The sequence below is a fragment of the Kogia breviceps genome, chromosome 5 (genome assembly GCF_026419965.1).
Source record: "Kogia breviceps isolate mKogBre1 chromosome 5, mKogBre1 haplotype 1, whole genome shotgun sequence".
Classification (NCBI taxonomy): domain Eukaryota; kingdom Metazoa; phylum Chordata; class Mammalia; order Artiodactyla; family Physeteridae; genus Kogia; species Kogia breviceps.
This window is the reverse complement of record NC_081314.1, coordinates 137,609,492-137,626,925: the sequence shown is the minus strand read 5'-3', so window position 1 is coordinate 137,626,925 and position 17,434 is coordinate 137,609,492. Positions and strand designations below refer to the sequence as shown.

Sequence of the window (17,434 nt, the reverse complement as noted above, 5' to 3'; positions counted from 1 at the left end):
TGCACTCCACAGCTGACACCCCGGTTAGCAGTCATTGAACAGTGCCCATTTTGCCATGCTCACCTTCGCACCCCACCACAGACGTCACATTTGAAAATTTCCAGACGTCACTGTGAGGAGCTGTTAAACTTCAATAATGACGGCATTCAAATGCTGTTCATGGTAAGATAAAATGCTTATCTTTTTATGTATTATTTTATTTATTTATTTTAAAGTTTTTTTTTTTTTTAATTTTTAAGTTTTTTTCTTCTTTTTTTTTTTTTTTTTTTTTTTTGCGGTATTGGGCTTCCCTGGTGGCGCAGTGGTTGAGAATCCGCCTGCCGATGCAGGGGACGCGGGTTCGTGCCCCGGTCCGGGAAGATCCCACGTGCCGCGGAGCGGCTGGGCCCGTGAACCATGGCCACTGAGCCTGCGCGTCCGGAGCCTGTGCTCTGCAACGGGAGAGGCCACAACAGTGAGAGGCCCGCGTACCGGAAAAAAAAAAAAATTATTATTACTACTATTTTTGGCTGTGTTGCGCGGCTTGTGGGATCTTAGTTCCTGAACCAGGGATTGAACCCAGGCCCCTTGCAGTGAAAGCGCAGAGTCCTAACCACTGGATTGCCAGGGAATTCCCCTTATGTATTATTTTAAAACTTACAAAACATCCCTTTTGTGCCAAAACCTCTCAATTTATTTTTGTCTATTAGATGAATAATTAATCAATAGCTGCAGTGTTTAGAGTCTCTGTGTTAGGTGGGCATCGTGTTGAGACATAAAGAAATAAGACTTAGTTTCTATTGCTACTAGTAGACAAGTGTCTGTGGTATAAAGTAAAGAGAAGAAAGAGATTTCCTTCCAGCCAGAGTAATGAGGAAACTTCAGGAAGAAAGCAGCATTTTTTGTTAGGTATTGAAAGGTGGGTAATATTTGGAAACACAAAAATGGCTAACAAGTATTCGGGATGGAAAGAACGTGGTGAACAACGAAAGAGGGGAGGGAGGGGAAAGAACATGGATCCTGTAGGAGGGGAAACACGTTACTCATTTTGGCTAAGGCCTGGGATGCAAGGGGAGAGTATTAAGGGAAAAAGAAAGATGGGGATGGATTGAGTAAAGTCGTTACAAATGCTGTGTTTTATCTAAAGATTACACACGTTAAAGTGTTATGGCTTTCTTTTTTTAAATTAATTTATTTTTGGCTGCGTTGGGTCTTGGGTTGCTGCACGTGGGCTTTCTCTAGTTGCGGTGAGCGGGGGTCTACTCTTCATTGCGGTGCCTTGGCTTCTCATTGCCATGGCTTGTCTTTGTTGTGGAGCACAGGCTCTAGGCGCGTGAGCTTCAGTAGTTGTGGCTCGCGGGCTCTAGAGTGCAGGCTCAGTCGTTGTGGCGCACGGGCTTAGTTGCTCCACGGCATATGGGATCTTCCCAGACCAGGGCTTGAACCTGTGTCTCTGCATTGGCAGGTGGATTCTTAACCACTGTGCCACCAGGGAAGTCCTGTGGCTTTCTTATTTTAAGTAATCTCTTTATAGTGGAGAAATCTCAAAGTGTTTTCTAGAATTAAATTACCAGAGAAATGGGACAATAATTTAATTAGATCCCTCCTGATCATATATTTCTCTGTATTTCATGGAGTTTCATAAAAGAAGGGAATCTTTTTCCCCCAATTAAAAAAATACATATGGGGAGGGAATAAAATGGTATAATAAGAGTTTATCTTCATACCATTTAGAGAAAAAAGCCTCATAACTTAGGAATATGCACATGTATTTTCAAAGTTATTTTTGCTGGCTACATTAAGAAAATTTTTTTAAATTTTTAAATAATTTCAAATATATGGAAAAGTTGAAGTTCAGTATAAAAGAACTTTTTTTTTCCGAACTATTTAAGACTACTAAGTTGCCAACAAGGTACCCTGTCACCCCCAAATACTTTATTATATATTTCCTAGAAAGGTATTCACCTACATAACTACAATATAACCATCAAAAAATTAACATTGGTACCTTACTGCTGTCTAATCCTCAGACTCCATTTAAGTTCATCAATTGTCCAACAATGACTTTCATAGCAAAAAAGATCCAGTTGAGGGCCTCCCTGGTGGCGTGGTGGTTGAGAGTCCACCTGCCGATGTAGGGGACGTGGGTTCGTGCCCCGGTCCGGGAGGATCCCACATGCCGCGGAGTGGCTGGGCCCGTGAGCCATGGCCACCGAGCCTGCGCGTCCGGAGACTGTGCTCCACGACGGGAGAGACCACAACAGTGAGAGGCCCGCATACTGGAAAAAAAAAAAAAGATCCAGTTGAATTTTGTTCAAAATTATACATATAAGTGTATATGTATATGCATATATAGTTATACCCACCCATTTATATCTCTTTCGGTCTGTCTTTCTAGAAAACCATGAGTTCATACTGGTAACTCCAATTCTGATCAGCACTGCAGTGTCCTTTCTAGTTTTCTCTCTTTCCATGTTTGCAGTTCCCGTCTCTGACAGTGAGAAACCTACTCCTGTGGTCTTTGATCATTCCCCGTGCATAACCACTCTCCTGTTGCCCCTGCAGCCTCCTCCACTGCGTGGCTGCCTTCTTGACCCCAGTGGGGCTCCAGCACCCTGCCTGGGGCTCCCTCCAATGCACCCTGCCTTCTCCACCCCTCTCAAGCGCCAGCATCCTGTGCCAGGCCACTCCCACTGTCTCTGGATGGACACCACCCTCCTCACTCAGACTTCAGCATCTCCTGCCCGGCTGCTCCTCCCCGCAAGTGGATGCTTTCTTTCCCCACCTCTGGCTTCAACTCCATGAACAGGACCACCCTTCTTACTCTACCTAGACTCTCACAGCCTGCAAAGGACCTCCTTCCATTCACCCCAAACCTTTGAAGCGTAAATGGAAAAGTAGATAATCATCTGCAGTCCTTTAGATTAAAAATATTTAAGAAGAAAACACTTGGTTTCCTTTTATGAAATTGGAAGTGTCTAGAGTTAAACGTTCGTATGGCTCTGAAATTGCATTCACCAGTTCATTGAACATAAGTTACTGAACCCCTCCTGGGTGCCAGGCACTGAGCTAGGTCACCGGCGATAGGACGGTGAGCTAGACAAAGCCCCTTCCCTCATGAAGCTGCATTCTCTGACTCTGTTTAAGCTTAAACAGGTTAGTAGCAAAGTAGTAATCTCTCTAAGCCTGTTTCCTCATGTCAAGTGGAAATAGTCGCAATTCTGCTCATGGGATGCTTGTGAAAATTGAATAACACATGAAAAATACCTAGCCCAGTAACTACTTAGCTACTGTCTTGATCATCACAGAAATAATATACAAGTATCTCAGCTAAAACAATATTCGTCATTCTGAAAAATCATTTAAAATTTTCATTTAATATTTTGAGGGGAAACCAAAAACAATTCCTGGCAGGGAAAATGAAATCTCATCTATTCTTTGAATCATTTTTTTTTCTTTTAGCATACTTTTATCTAAGAATATGCACTTTAGTTTAAATTGTGTGTGTGTGTCCTGTTTCTTGAGTCTCAGAATATAATACAAAAGCACAGATAACTAAGCAGCATGACATTTGTTTGCATGTTTGAATCAGGTGACAGTATAATGGATGGGTCTTCTTTGGGCCTGAAAGACATACATGGTAGATTCATATGTTTGGAGCACAGTTAATGAAAAGGTAATTATTATGCATTATTAGAGAACATTTTGTTGCAGAGTAATTTCTTATAAAATGACTTTCTCTTTTCTAAGGGAAGGTGATGACTTAATATTAAAAATATATTTTCTTTTTAACCCTTAGTAGCTGCTGGTATTGGAACCCAACTGGTTGCTGCTAAAACTGATAGATAACATAACATCTGTATTACTCTACTAGTGATAGTATTTGAAATGCATATAGCATGTAACCTGCAGAACTCTGGAATAGTATTTGCCCTGGAAACCATGCCTTCTATCATCAGAGATATAGCAAGCCTCTCTAAGGTTTGCTTTTGTACATGTGGTACTCTTAACAAGGCAGTATTTAGGGGAAGGAGTTCCTGTTTTACTTTATAAAATATTAAAATTTATGTTGTGATGTTTTCTAGCTGTGTTCCTTGTCACTGAATGTTAGGAGTAACTAAATATATAGTGCAGTAATAATAATAGGAACTCTAGGAATGCAGAATGAAATTCAAATCCCCATAACTTTAGTGGCTTGGTGAAATCTTCCTCACTCCCTAACTTCATACTGGGTGGTTCAATAAAGATAAAGACCTACCCCTAATAATGAACATACTAGAAAATTGTGCCAGTATCAGCTAATTGAGTGGCTGAGTCCTTCCTTCAGTCTTAGCCTGTGCTGCCAGCTAGCAGAGCACAGCTCATTCGAAGGCAGAAGTGGGATAACTAGGAAGAAGCATAAGAGTAGATGGTCTGAAAAGAGGTGAGGCAGGCGGGGAAAGTGAGCTGGTCTGTAGAACCCTGGAGAAGAGCTTCAAAACAAGGGGAAAGAGCTCTAATGCAGAGTACTATGGGATATTAGGAAAGCAGTAGACTGAGAAGATAGCCATATTGTTGGCAATAAAGATCGACAGACAGGGACTTCCCTGGTGGAGCAGTGGTTAAGAATCCGCCTGCCAATGCAGGGCACACGGGTTCGATCCCTGGTCTGGGAAGATCCCACATGCCGCGGAGCAACTGGGCCCGTGCGCCACAACTACTGAGCCTGTGCTCTAGAGCCCACGAGCCACAACTGCTGAGCCTGCAGACCACAACTACTGAAGCCCGAGTGCCTAGAGCCTGTGCTTCGCAACAAGAGAAGCCATTGCAATGAGAAGCCCATGTACTGCAATGAAGAGTAGCCCCTGCTCGCCACAACTAGAGAAAAGCCCGCGCGCAGCAATGAAGACCCAACGCAGCCATAAATAAATAAATAAAAATTTAAAATGTACTATAATTCTGTATCAGAATGTAATTTATTAGAATTTCTAACGTACTATCGTTCATGTACGATCATGGAGGAATGAGGAAAGGGAAAAGGGGTAAGTGCAAGAGATAAGAGGTAAATAAGGAGTGAACCAGTCAGCTAAGAGGTGAGTTGGTGGGGGGGGTGTAGGGCGTGGATAAGGGAAGGCAGTAAAGAAGAAAAGAACTGGAAGGGAAAGGATAGAATGAGAAAGAGGCTCATACCTTTCCAGATCTGTAGACCTTAGAATGTAGTATTAGTACTCGTCCATTGAGTTACTAGCTGTGGTTTATGTTTCTTTGGTTCTGTGTTCAATTTTTAATAAGTGTATTTGCTAAGAATTAGGCATTTTCCTTTAAAGCTTCAGGATTTGTTTTTTTTTGTTTGTTTTGTTTTGTTTTTTTCTGAATAGAATAACCACAACAGCCTGTCCTAGGGAAATTATTCTGTGGGTTATATTCATTAGCAGATGACATTAACTTCATAGCAGAAGAAATAAATCCAGACAAAGGGCAGACTGCCGATTTCGCCCCTGCTGGTCTCTGTGGTCCAGTGTTGCCGTCAGCTTTCATTATTTAAACGTTCATAGCCTTCTGTGCGTCAGGCACTGTTCTAAGTGTCAGGGATGAAAGGATGAATAGGACACAATTCCTGCCTTCAAGGAGCAGGCTGGCTAATGAGAAGGACAGGCGATGAGTATATTTTAAATGTTTGGGCAACGTGAAGAGGGAGCTCTGTGAAAGACCTGTGCCTGGAGGAGTAAAGAAAGGTTTCCAGAAAGTGACTTTGTGCCTGTATTTTTATAGGGTGAATAGAATTTTGCCAAGAGGCAAAGGTTGGGTAGAGTCTTTCAGGCAGAAAGCCAGATCGCTGTGCAAAGGTACAGAAATGTAAAAGACCATGCTTGGGCCATAGTGATAGTTTAATGTGATGGGAGCCTAAGACGCAGGGGGTGGGAAGGAGAGGAGAGTTATGAAAAATGAAGCAGAAGGGTTTGTTGAGGCCAGATTCTAGAAGCTTCTTTGTTAAGGAGTTGGATGTTGTCCTATAGGGGATATCATGACAGAGAGTGTTCCTGGTATTAGAGTAGGTGAACAGATCAGGGGGACAGAAGAAAATTCAAAAGCAACCTCCAGGGCTTCCCTGGTGGCACAGTGATTGAGAGTCCGCCTGCCAATGCAGGGAACACGGGTTCGTGCCCTGGTCCGGGAAGATCCCACATGCCGCAGAGCAGCTGGGCCCGTGAGCCATGGCGTCTGAGCCAGCACGTCCGGAGCCTGTGCTCCGCAACGGGAGAAGCCACAACAGTGAGAGGCCCGTGTACCACAAAAAAAACCAAACCAAAACAAAAACAACAACCTCGAAAACATATGAATGTTGTTAAAGGTAGTACTTCAGATCTTTAGGAGAGGATGGATTAGTGAATAGATGGGGCTGGAGTAACTTGTTAATTCTTTGGGAAAAACTGTTAATTTACTGGTTTGAAAAAATATTTTATGCGATGCATTTATGTTAAGAATATCAGATTTAGATTTGGACATTTTTGCTTGAAACTCTGGCTTTATAGCTAAATAGAATCTGATGTTTCAGGTCCTTTTTCTTACCCTAAAACTTTTATTTATTTATTTATTTATTTTTATAGCATCAGCAGAAAAAGAAGCAATCAAGGGTACATACTCCAAAGTTCTAGATGCCTATGGACTTTTAGGTGTTTTACGATTAAATCTTGGTAAGTAGTCAATATAATTGATCTATTGTTTTCATTTTTGTTTTTGTCATTCTGAGGATTTGAGAGAGACTGTTTCAGACCCCATATCTGAGCTATAAGTGTGGTAACAGCTTTTAAACCTTAATTAAGCTCATCTGGAGATAATGCTTGTTGCCCGAAAAGGCATGCTACATGCTCATGCTCTTGTGATTTTAAGTTCCAGAGACAGCGTCCTATTTGACCACTTTAAGAGACTGGTATTAGCTGTCAAAAGAGAAAATCAGGGCATTGCCCTTTTTCTTTGTTTCACAGTGTGTTTAGGAAAAGATGTCTTAGCGGGAAGCACACACTGATTTCCCTGGTTTATAGTGGGAAGGACATCTGCTTTGTATTCAGAAGGTCTCAGTCGAGCCTGTGTCTGCTGCTTAGTGTCACCATGGGCTGCAGAGTAACCTTTATGATTGTATGACGGTGCGACTCGGAGCGTGGCCCAGGTACATAAACTGTTTTGTTATTGGTCTGGATGAGAAAAGAAGCCAGCACCATCGTGCAAATCAACACATGGCTTCCTTCATTGATAAAATCTTACTATGGAGAAAAAAAAAAGTCAGCGAAACCACATGGTGAACTTAGTGATGTCGTTTTCTGTTCTGGGAGAAGCACCTTTTCTCACCATGAACTGGTAACTGTGAACTGGTTCATGGGGCATGCTTTGAGGAGCCCTGGTCTATCAAATGGAGATTTGCCATATGTTATGAATCTATCACATGTACAGTACTGTGCCTAGCGCTTAACTAATACTGTCTTGGGTCATCCTCACAGTCCAGTGAGATTTGTTTTAATCTTATTTTCTAAGGGTGGGTATCTCAGGTTGGTTATGTTAACACAGTGAAGTTGGTCTGGATAATAAGTAGTGGAGGAGCCAAGGTGCAGAGTGCTTCTGCCTACGTTAAAGCCCACATTCAAAGTACACCGCAGCTGGTGGTTAAGAATCCGCCCGCCAATGCAGGGGACACGGGTTCGAGCCCTGGTCCGGGAAGATCCCAGGTGCCGCGGAGCAACTAATCCTGTGCGCCACAACTACTGAGCCTGCGCTCTGGAGCCTGCGAGCCGCAGCTGCTGAAGCCCACATGCCTAGAGCCCGTGCTCCGCAACAAGAGAAGCCACTGCAACGAGAAGCCCCCGCTCGCCGCAACTAGAGAACGTCCACACGCAGCAACGAAGACCCACCACAGCCAAAAATAAGATTAATTAATGAATTAAAACAAACAAACAAACAAACAAAGTACACCACTGCTGAATTCCACCTTCACATCCACTGCACAGAATTTTTGTCAAAACTAGATGAACAAAATCCCTATGAGTTTTTTATAAGCCAAATTGTTGTATAAATTGTTTCCAAGGACTTTTTGTCCACATAGCAGCAGCAGCAGCTCACATTTATGTGCCATTTTTTCAACCTTACTTTTTACACAGAACTCTCACATTCATTGTCTTGTCTGAACTTCCTAATAATCTTAAAGGAAAGGTAGGGAAGATAACGCATATATTTTTAAAAATTTGATAAATCTTGTATACACTTCAATTAAGTAGAGGAACAGTTTCATCAATGTGAGATTATTCTGTTAATGTTTAAATACTTCATTATACTGAATGTATTTAAACAAGGATTTTTTCCCCTAACTTTTGCCAAAATCTAGTTGTGAACTTAAACATGTCTATGATAAACTTAAAATAACCACAAGGCCGGATTTTCAAACATGGAGACACGAGAAGGAAGGCAGAAGCAACTTTGAATAGCTTGAAAAACATTGGGACTTTTCATCCAATTAAAGTCTTTGGTTTTTGCAGGTGATATTATGTTACATTATCTGGTCCTCGTCACTGGATGTATGTCTGTTGGAAAAATTCAAGAATCTGAAGTTTTCCGAGTTACTTCCACTGAATTTATATCACTACGAATCGATTCTTCAGATGAGGATCGCGTTTCAGAAGTGCGAAAAGTGTTGAATTCAGGAAACTTCTATTTCGCATGGTCCGCATCTGGAGTCAGTTTGGATCTGAGTCTTAATGCCCATCGTAGCATGCAAGAACATACAACCGATAATAGATTTTTCTGGTGAGTTCATATTACATTTTCCCTTTGTAATCCCGTGCTGTGCAGCATAGAAGGTTGAACAGTTATTTCCAGAGATAGCAGCAGTGGGCATTGGCCATTGAGCACACCGCTCTTTCCTGCTACAGGATCCTCAGCAGATCCTCAGGCATCCACCGTCATTTTTTTAAAGTCGTCATGTGATGTGAAACCCATTTACTCTCCCTGATCTAGACTGACCTTCCATTTCAGACATATATTTAAAATATTTATTTTAAAATTAGGAACGAATTAATTGTAATACAGTTGTGTTACTCACATCCACTGTTCCTAGTTTTGAGGTCTTGTCTCTGGCAGCATTGCCTTTCTAAGCCCGCATTCCCTTATTATTTTTAATTTTAAGGTTGTAAGTAGATGATCTTGATTCAAGAGCAGCCGACTACAAGGAAGCAGTACGCTGGGATAAAGTTTACTACTGTCATAAAATAAGACTTAATAAGACTTACCATAATAAAATATGTAGCTGTGCCGTATCTCACGATTACGTGTAAGTGTGCTGTATTGTGAGTTAGTACTAATGGGAGCAGGGCCCACATGGCTGTAATTAGCATCACTTTACTGGAGCAGACCAGATTTCTAGTATAGCTGTTCTCTTGTCCACAGTCAGCATCGATGTTGACTTTTCTCCTTAACACAATGGACAAATTTTATTTCATTTGTTTACTTATGTTATAAGGCCAAAGTCCGGGACTCTCTGCTCTCGGTCTCCCTCAGTAGTTCAAGGCGTTTCCTCCTGTGTACTTTCCCTCCCACTTTGACTATCTGCCTTTATGGTCCTGGAGAAGGCCCTGGGTGTCAGGGGGCTTAAAGTCAACAGCATTAGGACAGGAAGCTAACTTCAGAGCAACAGCCTGGTCACCTTGTAGCTCGCATGGAAGTGTCTTGGCCAGAGGAGGGGCATGGGGGAGCAGAGAGGGCAGAGTGGAAAAGGGCTCTGGAGCACTGTAGTCAGGGGGTGGGGTACGGTGGGGAGGTCAGTGGGGCAGATGAGTGGACGGAGTCCTGTCTGCTTGTGTCGGCCTTACACTTTTCTGATGCGAGAGACATTGAAGATTCTGCAAAAGGTAACGGTGTTGCAGCTGCACTTAGGGCAGCTATCCTTACCTTTTTCCCCCCTGCTCATTCTTACCCAAAATTTCTTTGATTGAGAGAGAAGAATTTTCCTGCCGTAATTAGAAGTCCAGGCAGGTGCAGATGCATTGGCTAAATGGTCAGCAGTCCAGAACATCACTAAGTTTAATCAGTGGGAATAATTCATGTATCTTTTCATTCGATTATGGCGAGAGTTGGGGCAAATTTAGATAACAGATCGAAGGGTTTATCCAGCAGGAGACAGGCCGAGCGAAGGGGCCGCCGAAATGCCAAAGGTGAGTTTTGCTCATTTTACAGTTTCTGCAGTTTTGCTGAGGATTGGATTCTGGAGCTTCACTTTGCATAGAAAAATGAAAGCTCTTAGAACTCATTGTACTACCCTTGCAGCTTATTAGTAGGAGTATTTTCCAGGAAACAGCCAAGTAAGTTTTGTAGCCAGAGAGTAGCAACTTCCTGTCACAAAAACCCAGGTAGCTTTACTCCACTGGAGATCTGAGGCTGCTGCCAGTCGAGAGTCAGGTGTAAACTTGAACAGAATCAAAACAGCAAAGGCATTGACTGCGAAGAGAAGTGAAAGCTGACAGCAGAGGGAGAAACTCTACCTGAACAAATGTACGGATCCCGCTTCTATTTAAATGGGGGACCTGTGCTAGGACAGGGGCCTCAGCTGTGGTGTCTGGACAGACTGGGGCACAGTTTGAGCTTTGCCTCAGATCAGTGTAGATAATAGTAAAGCGTGGAAGCCTAAGTCCTATTTTGAAATTAATGATGGTCATCGGATCTGATGTTAGCGCAGGAGTAAACTACTCATCGCCATTCCAGTATGCTTTCCTGAGAGGGTGAGAAGGGCTGGGGTCGTAGCGGGTTTTCCAGGACTGCATGTGGCCACCACCTGTTTTCCCTCTCCTACAGCTGTCGCCTGAGGAGGAGGGGGTTGGGGACAACTGCTCCAGCCCGCCGTTGCTGTGTATTCTTGGTATTAATGGCCCTAAGGCGTCAAGAAAATGCCGTGACATTGTTTTTATACCTCTTAAGACAACAAGATAGTGCAAAGCACTTCAGAAAGATTTCCGCTTAGATTGGTAGTTTTAAAACTCAGAGAACCAATCTTCAGGGTTCTAGAAACTTCACTTTTGTAAGCCACTTTTTTATCTGAAAGTACCAGATAGAAAGTTTTTCTTCACAACAGTGTATTTGCTTCGGTGGTAGGTTGGTGAGGAGCTTCACGTGTTTGCTGTTGGAGGAATAAGGTTCGGACAGAGTCCCTGAGGCGGTCAGCAGGATGAGAAGATGGCCGGCAGGGCAGGACCCCAGCCCCTCATCCCTGCTTTAGCCAGAGCAACTCTGCTTTTATGTTTCCTGATCACCAGGCTTCTGCGTGTTCATTTGAACAAAACTCTTTGCCCCAAAAAGTTTGGCAACCAGGCCCCATCCATTATCTAGACTGTAAAAGTATTTGGAGCAGTGGAAAAACTCTAGACATGAATTAATACGGTAACCACTAGCCCATCTGGCTATTTAAACTTAAATTAATTAAAATGGAGCCTTATAAAAGTCAAGCCTTAAGTAGAGCCTTCTGAAGTAGGGTGGGGATGTGTGTATGAAACCCTTTTTTGGAACAAGTGATAAAATACATTATGAATAGAGACATAACAGAAATGGGACCCAGATTCTAAAAACATAGAATGTATGCTTCTTTTCTATGGACCATAGATCACATGTCCAAAGATCTCATTTTATAGCCCTACCTTCCAATCCCTGCCATAGTAAATGCAAATGAATTGATTTATTTTTGGTGCCTTTTAATATGCATGTTCTAGGAGCGCCATTTTGAAACGTACGCTGTGTGTTGTCCAGTGCTCATTACGCTAATGCAGTTACTTCATTTTTTTGTTAGGAATCAGTCTTTGCACTTGCATCTCAAGCACTATGGTGTGAATTGCGATGACTGGTTATTACGCCTCATGTGTGGGGGAGTAGAAGTCAGAACAATTTATGCTGCTCATAAACAGGCAAAGGCTTGCCTCGTTTCCAGGCTAAGCTGTGAACGAGCTGGGACCAGGTTCAATGTCCGGGGAACAAATGATGACGGTCACGTCGCCAATTTTGTAGAAACAGAACAGGTATGTTTATATTGCTTAATTCATGTATTAGGGGAGGGGCACAGAGGATAATAGAATAACAGATTTTTATTGATTCAGAACTCATTTCGACATCTGTAATGTCATTTTATGGTTGTTCTTGGCTACTTATTAGCCTTAAGAGAGGATTCCCCAAACAAACTTATTTAGCCATGGCTCTTCAAGTAAGTAACAAAACTTTTTGCTAATCAGCATGGCATTGCCAGTGTCATATGTTTTAGTATTGAATTTAAAATCCTCAATTATAGAGCTAGACAGCTTAAGAAAAGTGTGTTTTGATGAAATTAAGTCAAACCCAACTCTTAAAGCTAGGTATATAGTACCATTAAAATGAAAAGTTACAATATTTTTGACTATGAAACTATGTAATTGTAAATTCAGGCCATGCCCCCAGTCCATTTCAGATCTTCAGATTAGTTTCTGAAAAATAGGAAAAGCTAAAGAAAAAAAAAAGAACTCTGAAGGTACATGTATAAAATATTGAAATTCAGAAGGAATTCCTTTTTAAAAATTGTAATTCTTACTCTTCTATAGTCACTATTTTCTTGGTTAATGTATATAGAAGAACTATCACTAGTTGAAAAAAGAATCCAACTTACTTAGTGGCCTATTTTGGAAATTTTGTTAGGATCATTTGTATATGAGAGATTGGTCATAAGATATAACCAGCATGCACTAGAAGTTAGGAAATTTGTCTTTTGATGTAGAGGTAACAGCTTCCGTCTGTGGAGATATTGTACCCATTATTTTTCTCTGTAGGTTGTGTACTTAGATGACTGTGTTTCTTCCTTCATACAAATCCGGGGGTCTGTCCCATTGTTCTGGGAGCAACCAGGGTTGCAGGTATGTGTTTTTACATTCAGGTTTCTTTTCTCTTGAGAACTTTCCATATTTTCTAAAGTTTCAGGATAGTTTATCAGTTCATTGGATATTTCTGTTACTCAGTCTAATAATATTAGCTAGATCCATAAATGAGGATCCAAGTACAGAGGTCCTGGAATTGTTCCAGATATTTTTTGCTTTAATGTTCTTTTAAATATCCATACAAATTCAGCTCCCATATTTAATATGAAAATTTTGATGTTTTCATGGCACATTGATTTTCAAAGTGTTTCTGTGCTTACTATCTCAGTATCTTAGTGTGTAACAATTTAGTCTCTGTAGGTAGAAAAATGTAGTAGTTAAAACAAAGCTTCTGAAACCAGACTTCTCAATTTGAACCCTTACTCACCACTACTAGTTTTGTGATCTGGGGCAAGTGATTTAACCCCTTTGTGTCTCAGGTTTCTTATGTGTAACATGGGAATAATAGTAGTAGTTCCTCCTTCTTAGGTCTTAGGGTTCTTAGGAGGATGAAATGGAAAGTGCTTAGAAGAGTAACTGGCACACACCATCAGCACTAGGTAAGGGTTAGCTATTGTTGTTAATAAGAATGTATCTGCTACTGACATTTTACTTTGTAATTGGTAGTGACTTGTCATCTTGAATATGTTCTCTGTTTTGCTTTCTGATCTTTTTTTCCTAAACTTTCCTTTATTGATTAAATGTCTAACCTTTAAAATGTAAGATTTTTTTCACCTAAGATCATAATACTGGATTGCCCATAGGAGTGTGATTTTGCATTTTATTTTTATTCAAACATGTTTAGTTCTGAAAGTGTTAAATTATATTCATTTTAGGCTTCTGGTATATAATGTGTAGTATATTTTGTGCCTCAGTCTACAGTATTGAGAAAATGGACAGAAAAAAAAAAAAATCTTGCCTCCGTTTAGTTCACAGTTGGATCTCTCTTATTCTAGGATGGTTATTGTGAAGAAAAATTGCAGACCACTTGAACCTTTTCAACAGGGCAGTTTATTCAAGACAGGCTAAGAATTAACAAGGATTAATACTTGTACTGCTTTGCTAAAATTCCTGCGTTCTCGTTAAGACCAGTTTAACTCCTGTGGGTTTTATCTTTGGCATATAGGCGTAACTTAAATAGTTACATTGCTCCCCAAGTCTCTCTTGGGAAAGAATACCCACCCTACCCCACTTCTCCTAACTTTTTGTGACCAGAGGAGGGTGTTTGGAATATTTGCTTTAAGAAATTTCTGAAACCCTGCTTTGATGCAAGGTAAATGCTTTTGCTTTAGAGACAGGCTAGTATAAGAGATTGTAATAGCCTATTTATAAGCCCTCGGTTTTACTGCTTTCTGTGTTATTAAGAAGTTCAGAATTACAGTGTTTGGTTTTTCAGTAAGGTTGGATGCTGAGTAGTTACACTGAGGGATCCTCCTTGGGTGGGACTTCCTTCCGACTTCCTTCTGTGTTCTGTGGCCTGTCCACACAGGTGGTCTGGCTGGATAATGTCATTTGCTTATGGGCTGAAAACTACAGATTTTAAAATCATGCCTTTCTTTTTTTTTTTTTTTTTTTTAACAACAAAACCAGCTTTATTTTAATAAACAAATGAGGTATTAGATAAAAATAACGTTATCATTTTAAGCATGATTGCACTTAAAAATATATCCTTTTTGTGTCACTGACAAAAGTAACATTATTTTGAACTGAAACAACTAAAAGAAGCAAGCCTTCTGCAATTTTTCTTGTTTATCTACAAAGTGAGTGATAAGATAAAGATAATATATTGGCATCAAAGCAGATTTTTCATTTTCCACAGTTAATTCATTCATTCAGGGTGTAAGACTAATGTTTTCCACACTAAAAAAATTAACTTGCTTATGAATTGCTAAAGTACTATAATTAAGAATTTTATTCCACTCTAGCAGCATAATCAAACATATTGTATTTAGACTTGACTTGGTTATCATTTCAAACATACAGACTGATCCCCTCAAAAGTTATCCAAGTAAGGCCAAAGGATGAATTGTACAAGGAGCTGGTGAAAAATAATCTCTTGCATCCACAAGTTGGTAGCAGAGAACAAAATTGAATGGCTTAACTCATATCTTGGATTTTACACAGGAGCTATAAAAATCTGCTTTCATAGAAATACACTACAATTTAAGTTGATCATGCTATACACAGGAATTTGAATGATAAAATATTAATCCCCTCTAGTAAGAGTTTTCCACACACTCGCGAAGAAGACTGTGTTCTTACCTATAGTTTGGAAAACTTCATTCATCAAAGCTTCATTCACTGTTGAAGATCTGATATGAGACCAACTTTGATAAATTGCTTGCAGCAGAAGTGTCTGTGCTCTTGTAGCTTGAACTGTGAGATTTGGAAGTTCAAATATACCTTCATTTATAGCAATCTGAGATCTCTTGTTCCTGCTAAGTATAACAATATCAATGAAGAGGGGTCTTTTCCTCTTTTGTTTTTGTCAACTCTGAGATATTTCCAACAGGTTAACTGCCGCCAGCCGCGGCGGGTCCTCAAAGTGCAGCTACAATCGACGAGAGGGGGTAGGGAACTGAACGCACCAAGGTATGGGATCAGAAGGGCACAGACAACTGATGGTTGCAAGGCCATGCCTTTCTTGATAGAGATAGTAATTTTTGAGACATCAAGGCAGTCCAGCAACTCTGCCCAATCATCACTGAGCTGACCTGTTGTCTCAGGTTGGGTTGAGGATTGGGTCAGTAGTCCCCAGTTATTTAGCTTAGTAGTTTCTAAAGCCAGCCTTTCTTTGAACAGGGATGGATTCATTTCATGAGTATCTTTTATCATTTCCCCACCATTCTAAAAGAGTAGGTAATAGAGGAATGAAAAGAATAGATATTGATTTAAAAAAATAAAAATATCAAGACCCCAAGTTCATTTTCTCATAGAAGACAAATAAGGACTTTTGACTTAGGGTGTCTGTAAATGGTCGTCAGGTGTCCTGTGTGTTCTCGGGACTGGAATTTATTATTGGGGATCCTTGAAGTTAGTGTTGCCTAGTGAGGTGTCACACTTCACAAAAGTCACGGACAGAGAATCCTCAGGCAGTTGTCCCTTGTCCTACCTCTTTTCCTCCATGAATAATTCCTCGCGGGTTCTTAAAATATTTTAAAGGAATCTTGGGAAGTGATTTTAAAATGCAGATTCATGGCCTCAACTTCACTTGAATCTTTTTGAAAGATTCAACTTGAATCTTTTTGAAAAGATTCAAAAATAGAATCTTTTGGAATGGGACCAGGAGTCTGCATTTTAATTTGAGTGGCTAATTTAACCACTCAAATGAGAGAACTTGTGCTGCGCTGGATCCTTCCCTGCTGCCCTTGCGGCGTCTCCAGCCCTGCCTGCTCCAGCGGCTAGTCCTGAGCCAGCAAGGCAGCCCTGTGACGCTTAGCCCCAGCTTTCTCCTGGGTCCTGGGACTTTCTCTTTCGTTTCATTCCCGCTCCTGTCATCTCAGTTAAGGTCTTCATAATTCCTTCTTGCCTGGAAGATTCTCACAGTTTTCTAAGTGGTCTCCTCCCTGCTTTCTGGTCATTCTTACCGCTTTGGATCTATTACACATCCGGTCTAGGCACCCGTTCCTTCATGTTCTGGCTTCCTCCACGTCTCTGGCTTCGTGCTTGGCCATTTCCAGCCAGAACCCTCTGCTCCCCAGACGAAGGCTTGCTGTCCTGCAGGAGCTGACTCAGATCTCATGGAACGGGTTCCAGTCACTCCTCCACACTGACCTCTTCATGAGATCCTCGCCTTCTTCTAAACGTGTGTTATTCTGTACACATTGGGTGTATCTAGTCTTGTATCCTATGAGAAATTCAAAGACCGTAGTCATGCTTCAGAGAGAGCTTGCAATCTGTTTGGGGAGACAGGCCTCTTATGGAAAAGGTGAATATCAGTAGCAATTAGTTTGAGGCATCGTAAGAGTTGTCATGAGGTGCTGCCCAGGTAAGAGTGATATTCCACGTGCTGGCAACTCACTCATTTTACTTACGATTTCCTTTTTTTGAAGGTATTTAGCATTTATAATTTGTAGTGTTCCTCTGATACTAAATCATTACATTATATTATAGCCTGTATTAGTCTTAACAGGTGGTAAGCATCATGAGATTTATGCCTGGCGTGGTGTGGCACATTGAAGTTTTGGTTGAATTGAAGTTTCAGAAATATGTGAACGCGAAGCAATACTATTGTCAGAAGGTGATGTTCCATGCCACCCAATGAAATGGTTTTCTAAAAATGTCTCTGATGTAACTTTTTTTTAAAAATTGGGTAAATTTATGGTTATGTAAAGCCTTAAAACTTTTATCACCATTGACATAACTTTTTTATTACAGAATTTTTTTTAACACTGAGTAGTAAAACCTGGTCTAGTCTAACCAACAGATTTGCCGTGAGAGTTATGATGTGTAGCTAATTGTGTGTATGTGTTGGGGAGCAGACAGTAGGGAACAACTACAGCCACTACCTAAAAAACATGCGAAAACCTGTATTTTTTTCACCTTCTTAACAGTTGAGAGTACTGTGCAGA

General features: G+C 41.0%; 1 protein-coding gene across 20 annotated transcripts in view; it reads left to right on the top strand.

Annotated features, from left to right (window-relative positions):
• The window catches only part of SYNJ1 (synaptojanin 1), an 88,353-nt gene that overhangs the window by 16,387 nt on the left and 54,532 nt on the right, over positions 1–17,434 (top strand). For all 20 annotated transcript variants that reach the window (XM_067035022.1, XM_067035016.1, XM_067035008.1 and 17 more), the window contains exons 3-6: positions 6,567–6,653; positions 8,484–8,751; positions 11,777–12,002; positions 12,780–12,863. In XM_067035022.1, the coding sequence (XP_066891123.1) occupies positions 6,567–6,653; positions 8,484–8,751; positions 11,777–12,002; positions 12,780–12,863 (665 nt within the window). The remainder of the gene's footprint in view (positions 1–6,566; positions 6,654–8,483; positions 8,752–11,776; positions 12,003–12,779; positions 12,864–17,434) is intronic.